The following is a 19629-nucleotide window of genomic DNA, read 5'->3' on the forward strand; positions in this document are numbered from 1 at the left end:
CAATCTGCTCCCTAGATTGTACCAGATGTGTCTGGGAAAGATGTCTCCTACCATGTTTTTGTTGCCTTTTGGATTTTGTTATTCTATGGGCAACCCCTGGATTTAAATTCCTCAGAGGGCATATGAGGTGCCCTGAGATACCAAGGAAAACATCAGGTAAGTCATTAATTGTCTTTTGATTTTTCAGCTGTGCTCTTTGCTTTAGGGCAATAACACAACTGCTTGTGTCTGCATCAGTGAACGTGCTCTGCAATTCCTTTGGTTCCCTTTTGAGACAGGAATGCCCAAATCCATAGAATCTGCATCCTACAGATGGAGACATGAATGTGAACAAGTTGCTTGGCTTCTAGAAAGAAGGTGGCTGAGGAGGCAGTGAAGTGCCTGTCAGGCACACTGACCTAGGAGCAGGCTGGAGCACTTAGCAACTATGCTGGTGGCAGCTTTCCCCTCTGAATCCCAAAGCTGGTTTTGCTTTAGCAGAGGATAAACTGGAATGCAGGAAGAGCAGGATGCTCCAGATCCCACTGGGAGCTGGGATGTGCTGCTGGGTGACCTTGGCTTTTAGGCTTCCAGGCCTCTTGGGTGTTGCAGACTCAGAAAAAGGACACACAACCAGAGGTAAATATACAAATTTCCCAGTCCACCAACCTTCAGTGTCCAATAAATGGTCCCAAGGGAACTTGTAGCTGGTTGTTTCCAGGGTCTGGACTGGCTGAAGGGAATAAGACTAAAATAAGTGGCCTGGGAGCCAGCAGAGCTGTTGCTGTTCCTCTTCTGAGTCACGTTCTTTGCCTAATGAAAGACAAATGGGAAGAGTTTGACATCTTAAAGCTGATTTTGCTCTACTTGAGTATTTCCCCTTGCAAAAGGAAGACCCCATCCTGCTGCTGCAGGCAGCTGTGTGTTTGCTTGGCCTCTGGAAGGGCAGGGATGTGCAGAAAAGCAGTGATTTTCAGCTGGCAGAGGCTGAGTGAATCCCTTTGTGCTGGGGTTGAAAGGACTGAAGCACTGTTTCCTCAGACCTGTGAATCTTTCAGTGAGATCCAGTCCCCTACAGGAGCCAGATGATGGGGTTCTAAAAACAAATCTAAAGTTGGGGTATCAGTCATTGAGAGCTGCCCCACCCTGTCTCACACTGGAGAGCTGAAAGGATTTGCTCATTGCTGTTTCTCCCACTCAGCTGCTCGTAACTCACTTCAAGCTGGAAGTGCTTTTGCTTATGGTCCCAAATATGCAACCCCAACTTTCCCAGAGATTGAAAAATTATCTCTAGGCCATTTTTGTGTGAGACATCACTACATCAGCAGTTTTTATGAGCTGGGGCAGGTCATGGCAGCAAGACACTTACTTGTATTTGGATTTTTCCTGTATTAGCTGGCTGGGTTCAGCTTTGTTATGGCTGCATTTATCACACTCACTCAGGGGACAGTGGTAAAGCAAAGAGAACAAATACTCTGCACTAAACCTTGGCTATGCAGCTCAGAATACAACAAATAGGTGAAGGAGGATGAGGCTGGTGGCAAATATTCCTCAGTAGAGACTTTTCCAAGGAGTGCTCAAATGAGGCTATTGACTGTCACAGGCTCTAAGAAAAACTAGAGAGATTGAATTTTCCTCTTGTCAGAGCGAGCAGACTCATAGAAGTAGGAACAATTGCTGTCATTTCCAACAACAATTTGTTTGGAAATAAAATCACAGAACTGAGTGGGCAAGGTGTGTTGGAAAGGGGTGAGTCAGGATGGCCAAGACACAGCTCCTGGTGCTGGGCACGAGGAGAGAGCTGTGTCCTCACAATCAGATGATGTGGCAATAACCCAGGCTGTAAATCTCCCCTGCAGCCATAAACTCAAAGATAAACTTGTGCTTATGTTGCAACAGAAAGCAAACACTGAGAAGGAAAACAACTGAAGTGCTTGATGAGGAAGACAAAATTAATTGGGTTTTTTTCCTGGATCTCCTTGGCCATGAAGGAGTCAGAGACCCCCCCAGTGGTGCCATTTATCAGCAGCCTTGTGCCACCTCTGCCTGGCAGGGTGTCAGTCCTGGCCTTGTCCTTGTGATTTCCAACGAGCCCATGGGTAGGCTGCCTCTCTGTCTGTGTGTCTGTCCGTGAGTCTGTCTGACTGCACTGCAGGATCTCTGCTTTGGGCTCCAGCATAAACCCTTGTGGACTTGCTGGCTGTAGGGCAAATCTGCAAGTAGGAGTAGATTATCCCAAAGGGCATTAAGCCCCCTCTACACATCCCTGTGTCTTAGGACAAGCTGGCCAGGGAAATATCAAATTTCTTTAAGATTATTTTGAAGGAAGCTGCTTGTCTCCTTTTACAGGATGCTCAGAGGACTCTTTTTAAAGATCACATACACAGAATTCACAGAATCACTGGGCTGGAAAAGACCTTCAAGATAATTGAGTCCAACCCAGCCCCAACACCTCAACCAAACCCTGGCACCCAGTGCCACATCCAGGCTTTGTTAAACACACCCAGGGATGGGGACTCCACCACCTCCCCGGGCACTTTATCACCCTTTCTGTAAAAAAATTTTCCTAATATGGAGCCCTTGGTGCAGCTTAAGACTGTAGATGATTAGTTAATGCATGACAAGGCATGCCATTGTGTTGTTATAAAGAAGTCAGAGTGCTGGCAGCTGAAAAATTTAATAGAGCACCAGTTTTTCAGCTGAGGAGGTGTTTTACAGCCCACTGTAGATCTCAGTATGCTACTGGGGTTTAGGAGATGTTAAACCACAGCTTTTTTAAGGGTTAGAGGAAAGGCCAGGGAAATGATCCATTAAAACTTATAAATTTATGTCACCACTGAAGAACATTTATAAGAACATCAAGCTGCTACCTTAAAGGAAACTTAGAGAAGGGTTAGACATTTGTCTGTCAGTCAGAAATCCTGGGTACCACATCTGCCACACAGTGGGGATCCCTGGCAGGGGAGGCTGGGGGAGGATGCAGTGTGCTCTGCCTATCCATGAGATGCTGCAGAGAATTTCAGACTTTCTGTGCTGACAGACTCTGACCCCCAAGAGAACACTGCATTGAACTGAGGCTGTGGAGAAGCTTCCAAAATGGAATGATAGAACTGGGATTGTGGATGTGTAGAAATGTGTGATATCAGCTCAGAGGTGGGGAAAAGCTCCTGTGTGAGCAGCTTTGATGGGGCTCATCTCCCAGGCAAGCAGACACATTTCTGTGCCCTGCCATGGAATCATGGCATGGTGGGGATGGAAGGGACCTTTGAAGGCCATCTAGTCCAACTCTCTGCACCAAACAGGCTGCTCTTCATCTAGATGGTCTCCAGCATTGCTCAGTGATCTGTACAGCCCATCCAGGGGTCACATCTGTGCCCTGTGGCCTCACAGGCAGAAAGGTTGGGCTGCTGGAACCCTGGTCAGTGAGAATTTCAGACTTTCTGTGCTGCCAGGCACTGACCCCCAGGAGAACACTGCATTGACCTGAGGCTGTGGAGAAGCTTCCAAAATGGAATGACAGAACTGGGATTGTGGGTGTGGAGTTTGAATAGAAGTGTGTGATACCACAGGGTGGAAAACTTTGAGTTTAAGATTTTAGAATATAGTAGTACATATAAAACAAAGATGAAGGTTTTAGGGCAGAGGCTGGTCCTTCATCTTCTCCTTCTTCTCCATAGGTTTGGGTAATTAGATTAAAAAGTCCTCATTGCAGGACATGAGGAATTAGTTATTGGGTTAAAAGTAAAAATAATCGAGGTGTCATTTCTTAATTGGACAGTTTATCCTTTAAAGGCCTTGTAGAGAGATAGATATGGCTCATTTTTAGTTTGTTAGAGTGAAGTGCTGTAGAACTCATGGTCTGTGAGACTGTGACATAGATAACAACTAATAAACATCTGAGTCCAAACAAGAAATTCCATCCTGGCAGAAAGAGGAAAAAATTCAAGAGCTACTCTATAAAGTTTATAATTATCCAGTATCCATTTGCAGAAGGCAGTTTCCTCCACTTGTCCTTGGGTTGTGCTTGGCTGCTTTTTGATCTGAAGGGAGAGGGGATGGGGTAGAAAGTAGAAAAGCCTGAGCCAAAACCTTCAGGGATGTTAGAAAGGAGGCAGCACCTGGAGTAAAGCTCAGGGAAGGTGGGGGGAAGTCAATGTGAGAATGTACTGGGGAGTGATGTTAATTCACCTCTGAAGGTGAATATTGCCTGGGGTCTCAACCAATCTGTTTTTGATGCCCTGAGCCTGGCACATGAGTGTAATGGCAGCCAAATGTCCTGATGTTGGCTGGAGCTTCTCTCCTTCTCTCAGAGGCTCTCTGAGGCCAAATTGCTGCTCTGGTGATGCAGAAACCTCAGGGAACTGCACTGGTGCATCTGAGAAAACCATGCCTGACAACAGCTGCCTTGTGTGAGCAGCTATTGGGTGGCACACAGGTACTTGACTGGGGAATTATTTGATCAGTTGAATGATAAAAATCACTTTCGTGATCCTGCCTTCATTGCCATAATGGCCCTAGTTATATTTCAACCACAAATTACTCCATGCACATGATTAGCAAGGCAATCCCTTGCAAACGTGATAGTGGAGGTTCTGAAGGTAAGTGAGATTTGGAAAGCAAATACTACATAACCTGTTTGCTTTGTCTCATGGGCTCAAACACCTGGTATTTCAGGAGAACAGAAATTCCCTTATGTCCTCTTTAGCTGTAGGGTAACGAAGATTTGTTAAGGTCACCACGGGGGTTTTTTCCAGGGATGATCAAAGAAAATGTGGATCCCAGCCTGGATTTAATTTACAGCTTTCTCTTTGATGATCCTTCTTCTCTTTTATTAAAGGAACAGTTGTAACAGCTGGCTTTGGTATTATGTAGTAAGTAAACAATTTATTCTGATAAGTTGTTTTAGTTTCCTATCACAGAAGGCTTTGAATCTTGTTTGGAACTGTGATGGGACTGCTTTGTCCAAAACACTCTTGGTTCACAGAATCACAGAATAGTCAGAGTTGGAAGGGTCTCTTAAGAGCCCATTTGGGATCAAACCCAAAATCTTGGCATTATTGTCACCTGCTCTGACAACTCAGGTTGTGTCTCTGCAAAACCAGAGGGATTTTGGATCTTTGCTTCTGTGCATTCTGATCTCTGGGATGCTGCTGGCTACTGACTGTGCCATAGCAATCAAAAGCAGCTCCTTTGGGCATGCACAGTGGGTGCCCAAATGCTTGGAAAAGGGGGCTGCTTCTCCTAAAAAGGCATCAAAGCATTTTGAGGTCAGGGGGTCACAACAGCAGATGCAATTCTGGTTTGGCACTCTTGGAAGAGTTTCTAGTAACTGCTTGCCTTTTAGAGGAAGCTAATTTCCAGCTTTTGCTGAGACTTTGGAGCATTGCCACAGCCCCTGTGTATTTCTTGCAAAACAATTGTTGGTTGCATTCTATACAATAATTTTCCAAACTCTGGTATCGGAGTTTGGAAAAACAAAAATAATACTCAGCTATGGAAGGAAGGAAGAGAGGTGCTTTATTCACACTTGCTGTGTCTCCAGACTTTCATATCTTCTGGTTCATTTGTCATGTTTGAGTTTCTGGTAAAATTCTGGTTAAAGTTAACACTGGTATTCTGGGCTGATAATTCTGGATTCAGCTAGAAGGGATTTTGTGCTGTCAGGATGGATCAAAATATAAAATTCTTTGGCCATAGGATAAAGTTCTTGTTGGGGATTCTCTCTTTTGGAAATTGAAATGAAGCCTTGTTCAGGAGTGGAGTTTGTGGGATTATTGCAATATAAATACAATTTAATTAACAAGAAGGCAAAGCTCCTTACTGAAGACATGAATTATTAATATTTTTTTCTATTTATCACACAGTTTATAGTCAAAGGATGCAGTGCAAACTCCATACAATGTAAAACTTCTCCAAAAAGCTTTTGGGTACACATGATCTTTGCCTGTTCCTGATAATTCTAAATTAGGCAGCATATATCACCCCTGAATTTCTGCCCTATGCTTGCAGAAAGCAGATGGTTGAGGGACTTGGTATCACTCAGAGGGAACAGTGAAAATGGAAAAATCACATTATGGCCAGAGGAACTCATAGAGCCAGAGGAAGTCAATGTTGTATCTCTGAGGAAGAGGTGAATCTGAAACAATTCCTGTTTCAGATTACCAAATCCTGCTCTTGGAAACCAACCCTTTCTGTGAAAATGAATCAAGACAAAAGAAAAATGAAAGTTTTGAGTCATATTCCCAGAATATTGCTCTCTTCAGTGGTGCCAGCTTGCACTAGAGCAGCTGCTATTTAGCTTGGCTGGGTTTGAATGAAGGCTTCAGTCCTTTTAGCATTTCCTCAAACCAAGCAATCTTCTGGGAGCCTCAAAACCCCCCAAATTGTGGGTTAACTGCTACATTTCATAACTGCAGCTCGTTTCCTCGTGGTAATGCACATCTCATGTTACAACACACTATGGCAGGCCTGGCTGAGCAGCCCAGCCCAGCCTGTGGCACCCAGGGAGACTCTGGGGCAGGGGTTGTTTTAGGGTGAGGATTTGGTGCCAGGGGGCACTGGGGGCTGGTGTCAGTTTGTCTGTCACGCTCCAAACAGACACACTGGACATTGTGTTTGTTTGGAGTGTGACCCTGCTGTGAAATCACTGCCAGACTGTGCTGGGCGCCAGGGCAGGGGAAAATACTGCAGCCCTGGGGTTAGTGCAAGAGTGACCACATCACCTTGTGGGGGTCACTCCTGGGTAATGATTACCCACCTCAGGAGCTACCTTTGCCAATATTCCATTTCTCTAGAGATTTAGAAACCTCATCTGTATGCTGGTGTTCCTTCTGGGCCAGGGCAGGGTAACAAGGGCACAGGTAATAGGGAAACCAAGGGATTTGTTGTGGGTTTTGTTGTTGGCTTGTTTGGTTTTGGCTGTGTTTGTTGTAGTGGTAGTTTGGATTTCTCTTCGAGGAAATGCTCCAGTTTAATGTCCTGAACCTGAAACATGAAAGTAAAATGATAGATAGATTTGAATGATAGACAAAATGTCCCACTTTTGGAGCATTTTTTAACACACAGCTGCTGCCCTGAGCTGGAACTGTGAGAGCAAAGCCCAAATTCACTGGAGGGGCAGTGTGGGTGTGCAGCACAGTGGTTAAATGGAAGGCTGATCAGTTCTGTATGATGTCTGCTAAATAAACCCCTGAAACTGAGTTTCCCTAAGGGTCAGCCTCCACATCTTCCACTACAAGGGCACGGGTGCTGCAGTGCTCAGCACAAACCAAGCACGTGAATCCTTGCAGAAACTCTCCTTTTCTGAGGAATAAATTTTACAAGCAAAAACTCCTTGTTTGGACTTTCTGGGTGGTACATCATGAGATAAAAATAGGGACAAAGTGCAAGGGGAGTGTCATGAAAGAGTGAACTGTGGCCTGGAGAGAAAGCATTGGTATTATTAGATTCAGCTAAGTTCCTGCAGATATAGCAATTCCTGAAAATTCCACCCGTTCCTGCACATTCCAGCAATTCCTAGAAGTTCCATCAAGCCCTGCACTCACAGCAGTGTGGACTTACACCTGGTTTGCATTGCTCTGTGATTCTGCTAACTGCATTTCGGAACCGAAAGTGAAAATGCAGTTTATTGCAATGTGAGTTGTATTTAAAGGTGGGAGGAGCCAGGAGAGTGGCTTTTTCTTGGGATCCTGTTGACTTCTGCTTTCCTCTGGAAAAGGAGCTGAATGAATTGAGATCTGGAAAGGCTGCACAGGCACTGGGAGAGGGGAAGAGGATGAAGGCTCCCTTGGACACAAACATCTTCTGAGGTACTGTCTTCTCCTTTAGAGGGTCCTGTCTTCCACCCTATTCTCTTACAAATTCTTGCTTTCTTGTTTTGAAGTAGACATTCAGAAACAGGCACTGAAATGTCTGTGGCAGGAGGGAAATTCTCAGTGTGCTGCACATTTTCTGCATAGGGAAGAACATGTGTTGCTGGTGATCTTTTTGACTAAATAATACCACAGCTGTAACCCAGATTGGCAACTTCCAGAGAGCTCTGTGTGAACTCACACTGATTGTGGGAATGCAGAAACCCAACAGCTTCCTCTTGGTGCATTTATATAAAAGTGTGAGTGACCTCAGAAATATTAACAACATTTTCCCATTCATGTAATTTCTGAATAGTTTTTCCCATGTCCATTAACCTTCTTTTTTTTCCTCATAGCTCCTTAGCATTAGTCTTGCTAATATCTTCTCTTCCAAAAGTTCCATCCTGTCATGTTTGCAAATAAGGGAGAATTTGTCAGAAGGGTTGCAGGAGAAATCCCTGCAGCTCTTCTTTTCAAGGAGCTGACTGTGCATTTCCACAACCAGCCTGACTAATGAACAATCCAGCCTGGCAGCTCTGAATTCAGAATGAAACAAGACAGAACCAAAATACAAAGCATTAGTGGTTTTAAAATAGGAGAAGTTAAACCAGTGAAACACTTCATTCTACTTAATGTACTGCAGGCAGTAAAAAAAAAAAGTTACCAATGTTTTATAATGCTGTGGAAAATTTTTTTCAGAGCAGGCAGAGGAAAGCCAAAGTGTGCTTTACACTTAATATTTTCTGAGATTTCTCAGCTCAACCACAATGTCCTGCTGGTTGCTCTCTCTGCAATGGCTTGTTGGAGCTGTGGTTACAAACTACAATCATACACTCACTCAGGAAAGAGCTGCTTTATCTCCTCACATGATTTTGTATTGTCTTGTTTCTTTGTCTTTATTGCAAAGGCTTGTTGATAGTGGAATATGACAGACTGGTAAGGGAAATGTGATAAGGAAAGTGATACCAAAATTCTCTTATGTAAACACTTCTCCTTTTCTGGGAAACAACTTAGAGTAGAGAATAAAATGTGTAGGATCTTCTGAAGTTCCTTGAGTTTTATTCTGTTGCTCCTTACTTCCTTTAATAGTACTGTTTTCTCCAAGTGACTGCAACTTAAGCCTTCCCCACAAGACCCTTAGGGTGCCACATAAATATTTTAGAAATCATGCTGTCTTGTTCCACCAAGCTGGTTCTGAGCATAAAACCCATAGACTAAATTGCTCCTAAAGCTGTAGAGCCCAGGGGATGTGGCTGGAAGAGGGAATGCAGCGTTTACAGCTGGAGAACAGCACTGGATTTTGTGTGCCCATGAAGGTGCTTAATGGCTGTTTGGAGAGGGGATGTCAAACGTGCACCCTGGGGCAGCAGCTCTGCTCTGCTGGCTCCTGGGGATGTTGTGGGGATTCTGCTTTGGTCCCTTTGGGGGTCCCCACTGAACTGTGCCAGAGGCAGAAAGCCTGAGGACACACTGGAGAGGCAGTGACCTGGTCTAATTTGTGCTGGAGTGGGAGGAAACATGGCTCAGAGTGTTCCAGGTCATCAGATTTTAACTTTGAGAGAGAACTTTTGCTCTGCTGAAAGTGATGTTATTGCATTGGAGACTGAATTTCATCCTTCTCTTGGCAAACACTGGAGTTATTTATTGCCTTGTGTTTGTTATGATGCTATGAGGAGAAGGAAAATCCTGAGAGTTTCAGGTAATGCTGTTCCCTCAAATAGATCCTCTCAAAAACAAAACCAAAGGACCTTGTTAGGGCTCTTCAGATTTCCTGTCAAATCCTCTTTCTCCTGCTGGTGATCTCAGCTGGGTCAGGTCTGCCCTGGGGGGAGGCTGGGTGTGAGTGGCTGGTGTTTGCTGAATGAAATCCAGCTCTTCCTGTTTGTTCCTTTACTCACCTACTGCTTGCTCCTGATCTGCTTTTAGGGTCAGGCTTTACTTTGCTACAGCTCTGTAGAAAGCCTCAGAGGCTCTGATAAGTGAAAGTTTGTATTGTTTGGAAAAAGAAAGGGAAACAGGCAAAGAAAAACTGGATGGAAAATATTTTGTACTGTCCACAGGATGTGTTTCACTTTAGATTTGAGTGTTTTATTCAAGTAAGCTTAAAACTGCTGGCAGGAGTTGGCCAAGACAGCTGGAGAGTCCCCAGATTTTAAGACAGATCAGTTGGGGCAAACAGAGATTTGGTGGATGGTGTTTTGGCTGTTGGAACTGAAGAGAAGAGGGGGAGAAGGAGGGAATGTCACCAGAGAGAAGAGGAAGGGACATGTCCTTGACCAGAACGAGGAGAGGGGCAAGACACAAATAGAGAGAGGACCAAATAAATGAGGATACAAGATACAGACCTCACACTGAAAACTACTGGGGAAAACCCAAATCTTAACCTCTTGGCAAATAACTCTGCCAGATGTGCTGCAGCTGTTCTGGGCAACAAACATGCCCTGGGGTATAAATCCTCTGGAGGCATTGAACAGACAGGAAGAGGTGGCACTTAGGGACATGATCTAAGTGATGGATTTGGCAGTGCTGGGCTCGAGGGTCTTTTCCAAACCCATGATTCTGTGATTCCAAGATTGATGTCAATCCCTTGGAACTCTGCTCGTCTGCAGGGAAGGAGGGCCAGGCATTGTTAACTGCGCTTTGCAAAGCAGGAAATGGGATAAAGGAATGTGTGAAATATGAATGATGAGAAAAAAAAATTAAAAAGGATGAATTTTTTATGGATGGGAAGAGGAAGATGAATTTTTTATGTATGAATTTTTTATGTAAGAGAAGAGATTGTTGTTAATACTTGGTGGGGCCAGAGGAAATCCTTGCAGGACTGTCCAGGTGAGCAGGAGCTCTGTGCATGAAGTGCAAAGGTGGTGGTGGAAGAGGATGGATGACTCCTTGGAGGGTGCAGTGCCAGGGGCCCAGCTCTGGCCAGCATTCCCTGGGTTTGCATCCTGCTCAGGGCCGAGGTGAGAGCCTGAGGTGTCCCAGGTTTTATTCCACAGGAGATTTTGCAGCTGGTCCCAAGGACGGGGTCAGCACCTGCAGGAAGCTGAAGGACATATCCTTGGGTTGTGTTGCTCCTGGCTCACCTGTTTCTGGGAAATGGGGTAGAATTCTCAGCAGATCTAGATCAGCACAGACCATAAGAAATGAGCATGTATTAACTTCTGTTGAATGTATAATTAAGAATTAATGTATAACTAATTTGGAAATTTCCTCACGGTTCTTCTCAGGTTGTGGCAACAAAAAAAGTTGTTTTAAAGAAAGCTTTAGATGAAAAGCTCCCAGGAACAAAGCACTTTATGTTTCCCAGAGCTAGTCTGGTGAGGAAATTTAGGTGAATTTTCTATATATTTTTTCTTATTTGGTGAGTATTTTGCTAAAACATACATCACAAAGTTGTGTTATTTAAATGAAAACTAGCTTCTCACTAAATCCAAGGATGTTTTGAAAAGAAATACCAAGTTACTGTTTTTTTGTTCATTTGACTTGAACAGATATTTCCCATCAGATCTCCTAAATCAAAAATATAATTCGATTTGACGATAAATATTTCATCTTAGGCCAAGTGAAACATTCAGTCAGCATAATCCATCTTCCTTAGTTATCTGGTGGGTTTTGGACAACTTGAGCAAACTTTGGAGCTTGGAAACTCAACTTTGGAAAATCTGGCAGCAAATCAAGCTGTCATTTACTGCTGCTGCTGAGGGGTGTGTGCAGGGTCACTGCCTGGAGGAGGACGTGGACGCGGAGCCTCCTGCCCAGCAGGCTCAGGAGGGATTTCCCTCTCCCTGCAGAAGGACCTCGTGTCTCCTGCTGCTGTGGATGTACAGAGGTGGGAAGGGCTGTGAGTTTGGCCCTTGTGGAGTGCAGTAGCAGCTGTGTGAGCAGTGTGAGGGTTCCTCTGCCTTGCCCCCATCCCATGACCTGGGCTGGAAGTTGCTGTCTGACATTTGGTCTGGTTATCTTTTTGTCTGGACAAAGAGAGCAGAGACACTGGGTGCTAAGCACTGCCTTTAATTCCCCACAGGGAGAAGAGTGAGGGAGGAGCCTGCCCTGGCGCTGTGGAGGATCTGGGAGAGCTCCAGCCCTGCTGGAGCCAACCTCCCCAGGCAGCCCCATGGACTCTCCCCACCTCCTGCACTTGGGTTTCCTGCTCCTGGCTCTTGCTGCTCCCCATCCAAGTGAGTCTCTGTGTTTGACCTCAGTGCTTTTCCCTGCTCTTCCATAGCTGAAAACCTCTGAACTGTTAGGATAAATTCAACTGTGCCCAGTTAAACCCAAGACCACAAAACCTCTAAGGTGAGAAGAGAAATTAAGGAAGTGAAGGTTGATGTGTTTGACCTGTCCCTGTGGGAACCCAGCACATCCCTTTGCCTGTCCAGAACAGCCAGGACCCCTGCCAGGGGGCTCAGAGACCCTGGCACAGAGCCCAAAACACCTGGGGGTTTGATTATGACCTGTGGAGCAAATTATATATACCTTATATGAAGATCAGCAAGCCACAACAGTTTAAGTAGAATAATAGTGAAGTTATCACGGGGTGGAAAAGTAGATTTTGGGGTTTCTGGAATGGGGGTCCAGGAGGTAAGATGGAGGGATCTGGGTGTGTCCTGCCTTTCTCCTTCTTCTTCTTGGCCTCCATCTTCTGCAGTGATGTTGGCACTTTTGGATTGGTTTAGAGTAGAAGCTCCCTGTCTAACATAGGTGATGGGTATTGGGAAGTAATTGTAAACATTGCACACGTAGTTTTTAGTATAAAGACATAACCCTGCCCTGGGGGCAGGCAGAGTGCCTGGAACTGTCCTGCTGGATGGACCTGGGCAGGACAGGAGAAAATTTTTTGTAGATAAAAAACAATAAACAACCTTGAGACTGAGAACTGAAGAGCTCCGACTCATTCTTCAAGCGCCAGGCTGGGAAAAGAGACTTTTAACATTCTCGGGGTCACAGCAACCGAAAGACCCCAAGATGTCCCAGTCTCCTCTTTTGGGAGGGGTGACTGTTTGGGTCTGTCTGATGTCAGATGAGGTGAGTCCTTTCCCAAAGGACTGACTCTTTCCTGGGAGGGTCTGAGGGAGGCAACCTGGGACACTGCACCCAGGGTGGGCAGTGTGGCAGCTCAGCTCCGAGCTTCAGTGGTCCTGGGATCTGGCAGTGTGTTGGAGGGACACCTGGTGGGATTGTGCCAAGGAGTTTGGGAAGGAAAGAGGACAGGAACAGAGGAGCTCAGCAAGAGAAACATCTTTCAACTCACCTCCCAAGCTGCCAGCTTCCCAGTTAAAAAAAACAGTGGAAGTAGTGGGGGAATTCCATCATGTTTCTACGCCAAAAGTTATCCTGGGAACTGGCTCCAGTACTGTACAAAATTTGCCCACTGGCAGACAGTGTTTCCAAAGCCATGACTAAGCTTGTCCACCAAGACCCATCTTGTTCTCTAACAGTAAACATCCAGGGAGAAAACTGATGGAAATTTCTTTTCTTTGTTTTTTTCTGATTTAGGTGTTGCCGTGTCCACTTCTGGCCCTGCTAGGTGGACACGAGGCAGCACAACTATGACAGTCTACCGCTGTAAGGACTGTGAAAGCTGCAAATGCAAGGATGGGAGAATCGATTTTAAAAACTTTACAAGAATCGCTGAAATACAAAACAAGAAGAACATTATTCCAGGTGTAACAGTTGAGTTGGTGACCAATGAATCACACATCACTGTTTGCTTTGAGCAAGCAAATTTCTGTCCTGAAGAAGTTTATGGCATCTTGGACGAAACTGAGCCACCAAAATTGTGGTGTGGCATCCTGAATTCTGGAGGTATGCTTGTTGGGAACCTGGTTATTAACTGATGGAAAACATATTTCTGGGAGGAAACGGAACTGTTCTCTATGTGGGCAGACAGCAAGGCTTATGAATGACTAAACTGGAATTATTTGGTTTCTTCTGTGAGAAAAAGTCATAAAGTAATTCACAAAAGTAAATTCAGCTCTTTCAGGTCAAACGCTGCTTTAAACAACACTAGGAGAGATTCAGATAAACATGTTATTGTGATTTATAAAGATACGTTTTTATTTTAGTTTTTTTTTGGCAACAGCAATTCCCATGGTGAAATTCTGTGCCACATTGCAATGTGTGAATCCCACCTGCTTCAGCCAGAACACACCCAGAGCCAGCTCCAGCCTCAAGAGCTACTCTGTGCTGTTCTTCTGTCCAATTCAATAAACACCCAGGAGCATCTTTCCAGCTTCCTCACAAAACTGCCAAAATCAGGAATTCAAACACCTGTCAGTACATGAAGCAAATGGCTCCACGAGGGCAAAACTTCATGGTGGCTCAGGTTGCAGGGCTTTTATTTAGCTTAATCTAATAGGCTTTTATTGAGCCTAACCATTCCTCCTGTATTTAATTTCTGGCCACCATAAGCCATTTCTCTCCTGTATTTATGCTCACCGCTGCAAAATATCTGCGTGCTGTCACTAAAATGTTAAACTTTGGTGACACTGCAACATTCACAGTGAAATCTGGAAATTGCTGTAGACAGGGATGCCTGTATCCCCTAAGAGGGGAAGGAGTGGATGTGTAGGTGACAGGAGGGAGTTTTCCAAATTCTCTTTGAAGAAGAATAAACTCTACAATGGCACAGTGGGATGCAGGGTTTGTAGGAGATGCATTCCAGGATCTTAGAGATTTACTCGGCTACTACTAGAGATTTACAACAAGCTGCTTGCTTGTTCCTCTTCTTTGGTTCCTCTGGGTAAAAGGCAGCTGCAAAATTTTTAGTAGATTTTTATTGCATAAAGGTAATGATAAGATTTTTACAGATGTTTTGTTATTCTTAACGGCCTGTGAAAACGTCCTACCTTCTTCAAATATTTCCATTTTTGATTCCCAGAACAAATCCTCAGCTTTGGTGAGAAGGAATTCTAATGACAATGGTTGATTTAGACCGCTAGGGAATGAAACATCTCCAGCTCGTAGCAATCATAGCAATCTCCAACATTTTGTGCAACATGATCCACTTTTTAAATCTATTAACCTCTTCAACATCTTTAGCCCTTCACTGAAGATCTTCTACATGATCCATATTTATAATCAAAACTTTTTTTACCTTTCATCTTTCTCAGAAAATGGAGGAGGTAACATCAATACTGAGGACAAGACTGTTTGCTGTGAAGCAGAGGCAGATCCCTGGCGACACAACCCTGACCTGAAGTGCCACGTTCAAAAGTCAGGTCCAAAACACACTGCACTGCCAGTTGCCATTCCTGGTGAGGGAATTCTAGATTAATCTCTTCTTGTGTTTGCCTTTTGCTTTGAGAGGGGCTTGTCCAGACAGCTTGATGTGAACAGAATTTACATGGGCAGGGAGATGTCCTGTACATTGGTAATTTGAATCCACACGTGCTGCAGCCAGCCAGTCTCAGAGACTTTGCCTTGGCAAATGGACATGGCCAGTCCTGGACAGAGATGTCCACAAGCTCAAGTTCCTGTAATTACATAGTGACAGACACAGGGGTGCTGAGGGAAGCGGGTACATGATGGGTGTGCAACAAGTTCCCAAGGATTGAGCTTACCTGTAAGTGCTAAATGAGGATATTTGTCAACTAAAGGTGACATTTATATATTCAAATTTCTTTCATGGTAGAAACCTATGTCATCTTCCTTAGGTCATGGACAAAAATGTTTTTAAAAACCAGTCAAAGTGGATTTCCTTATTTGAACACTTCATCAAGGATAGGTCTCACCATTTCTTGTTGGTTATTTCATATAAGATTGATATTCAAAAGTATCTGTTGTGGTGGGGTGACAAGAATTTGCTTTGAATGTTGATAAAGTGAGCATTATGCCAGGTACCTTCTGTAAAACATGATGAGCCAGAGGCTCTTTGATCTCTCATTCATCAGTTCCTTCTCTCTTTATCAGATGGGGCCAGTTCCTTTGTGTGGTGCTTACGAGGCAGCTCATGGCTTAGCACCCCTGCTTGCTTCACTTGGATGCTCTGTTTTCTTCTGCTCTGCAGGTAATCCTGAATTTCTCACCAGCAAAAAGAGCAGCCTTGGCATCTTGCTGGCATTCCTGTTTGTTGGGGTTTGCACAGGATGGGGCACCATGTTTTACTTCTTGCGGCTGCGGCGTCGCCAAGGTACAGTCTGACAAATTGTGTGTTGCCTGTGGCTCCCACACCTGGAAGTGGGAAAAGCATAAAGGGTTTTCCTCCTGGATCTCATCTCCATTGTGTTGTTCCTGCAGTTCTTAATGATGCTCACTGGGCTGACAGCTGGGATGAACTCTCCTCCCATGGCTGCCGTGACAGTGCCCATCAAGTGGCTTTGTTGTGAAAAATGAGCACAGAAGGAATTTCCTCACTGCTTCCTCCTGAAACAAGGGGGAAGCACTGGCAGGGCCAAGTAATCACAGGGCTCAGCCTTCCCTCCTTGGAGCAGCCCCAGTCTGCAGCATTGCTGTGCAGCTTCCCTGGCAGGGATGTGTCCCAGCCAGGACATCTGGGCATGGGCTGACAGGGCCTTCAGGAGAGTGGGTCCCTCTCCCAGCCCTGCCCACTCCAGAGCCAGCTGGAATTTAAGAACAAATAATTCCCTAATTAATCCAAGAGGGAAGTTTGGATCTCCAATATGAAAGGAGAGATGGGATGAGCTCTGTGGACACTTCTTGAACCTGCCATAATGGCTTTCCCCCTCCATCCTGTGTCCACCTGGCTCCAGGGTTTTTGGCACCTTGTGTATGCCTGAGGCTGAGCCTCCTCTCAGTTACTGAACTAGTGCATCCCCTGGTGCTGGTTGTTTCTTTCTTTGAGAGCCAAAGGAATCAATTTCCAAGTCTGAATTTGTTTCAGGAGGAGTTGCACAAGTGCTTGCACAGCCCAGCAAAGGCAGCACAAAACCAGTCTCGCTGTTGTTACATCAATAGATTAATGGATATATTGGTGTGAGGGGTAAAAAATTTACCAGTAATGACTGCCCTGAGGTCCAATGTCCAGTGATGACTCAGGTCTGTCCTAGAGCCCCTCTAAGGCAGAAGTTGATGGGTCACAGCACCAGGGCAGGGTCACAGCAGAGCCTTGAAAGTGCCCCCTTGGTGGAGAAAGGGGTGGCTCAGAAGCAGATGGGAGTGGGGAGGTGCCTGGAGGACTTCACAAATTCAGGCATTTTGTTTATAATTCTAACTGGAATCTACCAGTTTCTTTGGTGGCCTCACATATTTTTTATTTTTTTTTTCAATTCTGCAGCTTCTAGGCAAGACGGAGAGGCTTCTGATACAGAAAGGCTCACACGTTCTTGATAACCATCTACAAGGGAGAAAACTTCTCTGCCAGCAGCATCCTCCTCCTCTCCCACGATGTACAGCAACCATCTAAACACAGACTGGTTTTCCTGGAACTGCTGCCCTTGTAATCCCAAATAGTCCTGTTTTCACAAAGGTACCTTCACCATATCCACACCTTCCCCAAGCACTGTGACTCTTCTCCAGCTCCTTTTGAGCAGCACAGGCAGCACCAGGAGCCTCCATCCTCTCCTTGCATTGGCTGCAGACAGCAGGCACCCCAGGGTGTGTGGCTGACTCAGCAGCACTGAAACCAGCTGAATTCTCTCTATGACAAAGTGGGAACAGCTCTGAAATGCTTCCCATGCCCTCTGCATGGCTGTGTCACTTGGTAATGCCACAGCAGCACCCAGGTGTCTCTGTTGTTTGAATTCTCAGGTCATCCCTGCATTCACCAAGGCCTTTTGCACCACAAGCTGGCTGGTAGGTTGAACTGAAAGGGTTTGGAAGAGATTTTTGATGTTGTCCCCACCTGCAGGCTGAGGACATGTCTGAGTGTTTGCTCCTGTGCAGGGCTGGGTGGGAGCCTGTGTCCAGCTCCCTCAGGAATGGCACTGGGTCACAGAGGTCCCCCAGGCTGAGCAGAACTCTGGTATCAATCTTCCTGACAAATTAGGCAAGTTTAGACAGTGTGAGATGAGTACAGCTCCTCAGGAATCACTTTGGGTATTTGGTATCCTCAAATCATTCCCCATTCCCACCTGATTTGAATAAATCCTCAGCTTTTGCATTGGATCTAAGTTACTGTCAGGACTAATGAGCAAAAATCATTGGCAGCCCAAGGGGAGAAGCAAATCCCTAAAGCAATGTGAATGTTTGCTGAATCACTGTCCTTTTGCCACACAGCTAAACACAAGCACACACACAGTTCTTGGTTCATTTCTGCTTTGATTGACTCAGTTTTGTTTGTTGCTGGTTTTTTCCTCAATGTGTTTTAACCATCCAGTCAGTAGGAGAGAGAACCTTGCCAACAAACTCTGTTGTGCTGGTGCTTAATATCAGATCTGGATTTTACTGATCCCCTTGCTGGTGATGTTTTAAGAGATCACCAACACTTGGAACAGGTGATTCTCATTTGATCCCTCAATAGTTCATTGCTATTCATTGTACAAATGCTTCTCGTTCAGTATCTTTGGTTATTGGGGTCACTGGAGAGCTCTAAGGGTCTAATTATACATTTGTATACCTTTGTTTCTCAATATAGACTGGATTTACACCTTCTGCAGTCATCTTTCAGAGAATCTGTATTTTCGTTCATGTTATTAAATTCTTCTTAAAAAAAAAAAAAAGTGTATTTTCTTCTATTCTCTGCCACTTTTTCTTACCTTTGCATTCCTGATTTAGATCTGACACCAGCTCCAGTTATCAGGCTCAGTTTACTGCAGCTTGTATTTTGAGAACTAATAGGATTTTCCTGGGAATCTACAGAGAGAACTACATTTTCTGGGTGACAGAAACCACTCCTGCCAAGGCCTTTGAAGCTTGGGAAGGTGCTGAGCTGCTCAGGTTACTGGGCATGAAAGGCACTACAGGTGCCAGAGCAGCCAAGAAATGACATGTCCAGCACAGGGACACTGAGGTGCAGTCTTACAGAGCAGTTCTGTGGGTGGAGGAGTTGGTTTTGAAACCCTTGATATGATCAGACCAAGAGGAACTCTGATACTACAATTTCAGTTGCAATTCTTATTTTTAGGTGAAGCAAGTGAATAGTTAAGAGAACATCTATCAGTGCTTGGGAGGGAAACTCCATCAGCATAACTTGCTCAATGCTTCAGAAAATGAGCATTTAATTGCTGGGCAACTCTTTTTCTCAGTGGTTCATTTGGCAAAGATGTGGAGCTAGTAAATACCTATCACTGTTTCCATGAAATACTTGGATTCTTGTCTAGTAAGTCCAAGGGTTCCTGCTGAGTTCCTCAGAGATGCCAAGGGACTGCTCTTGCTCAGAGCAGCAAAGCTGCAGAAAGCTCTGCCAGCATCAGCACAGGCACTTCCAGTCTGCATGAGGAGATCCCTGAGATGGGAGTGCAACAGTGCATGCACAGGGCTCCCTCCTTGTCCTGCAAAAGTAGAGGTTCAGCTCACAAACAGGGGGTTTGTGGGTTCCTTTCCCCACTTTCTGGCTGTTCTTTGAAACCACTTTGAGACTTCCTTTGGGACCACTTGCAGTGAAGAAGCAGGACCAGCAGATGTTGCCCCAGAGAAAAAGGGCTGGTGTGGATTGCCAGGGGCAAGGGGCTGTAATTCCTGCCCAGGGTGCTGTGTGCTGAGGTACCTTGGGCTGGGGCTGTGTGACTCCTGTCACTGCCACAGCCCTCTGTGCCTGCTGGGATGGGGAGTGGCACGGGTATTTTCCCCTTTATCTGCATGTCAGAGGATATCTAGTGCCATGCACTCAGAGATGACATCATGCACTGGACTTGGGTTTCTTTATGACCTGACTGACATAAGACAGAAGACTGCCCTGTAG

At 45.2% G+C, this 19629-nt stretch overlaps 1 protein-coding gene across 1 annotated transcript; it reads left to right on the forward strand.

Moving 5' to 3' along the window:
- The first annotated feature begins 7646 nt into the window (after nucleotides 1–7646).
- Nucleotides 7647–18432, forward strand: LOC129128161 (uncharacterized). The gene is made up of 6 exons (XM_054645286.2): nucleotides 7647–7787; nucleotides 11854–12007; nucleotides 13326–13634; nucleotides 14942–15085; nucleotides 15838–15960; nucleotides 17065–18432. The coding sequence occupies exons 2-6, from the start codon at nucleotides 11944–11946 to the stop codon at nucleotides 17115–17117; spliced, it is 693 nt and encodes a 230-aa protein (XP_054501261.2). The 5' UTR covers nucleotides 7647–7787; nucleotides 11854–11943; the 3' UTR covers nucleotides 17118–18432.
- The last annotated feature ends 1197 nt before the right edge of the window (nucleotides 18433–19629 follow it).

The sequence above is a fragment of the Agelaius phoeniceus genome, chromosome 19 (assembly GCF_051311805.1).
Source record: "Agelaius phoeniceus isolate bAgePho1 chromosome 19, bAgePho1.hap1, whole genome shotgun sequence".
Classification (NCBI taxonomy): Eukaryota; Metazoa; Chordata; class Aves; order Passeriformes; family Icteridae; genus Agelaius; species Agelaius phoeniceus.

Bases quoted from the DNA above. Each gene is read 5' to 3' on its own strand.
- LOC129128161 (XM_054645286.2), top strand. From the start codon at position 11,944: ATGGACTCTCCCCACCTCCTGCACTTGGGTTTCCTGCTCCTGGCTCTT. The intron at 13,635-14,941 runs GTATGCTTGTTG...CATCTTTCTCAG, and splicing joins TGGCATCCTGAATTCTGGAG to AAAATGGAGGAGGTAACATC. The intron at 15,961-17,064 runs GTACAGTCTGAC...TCAATTCTGCAG, and splicing joins GCGGCTGCGGCGTCGCCAAG to CTTCTAGGCAAGACGGAGAG.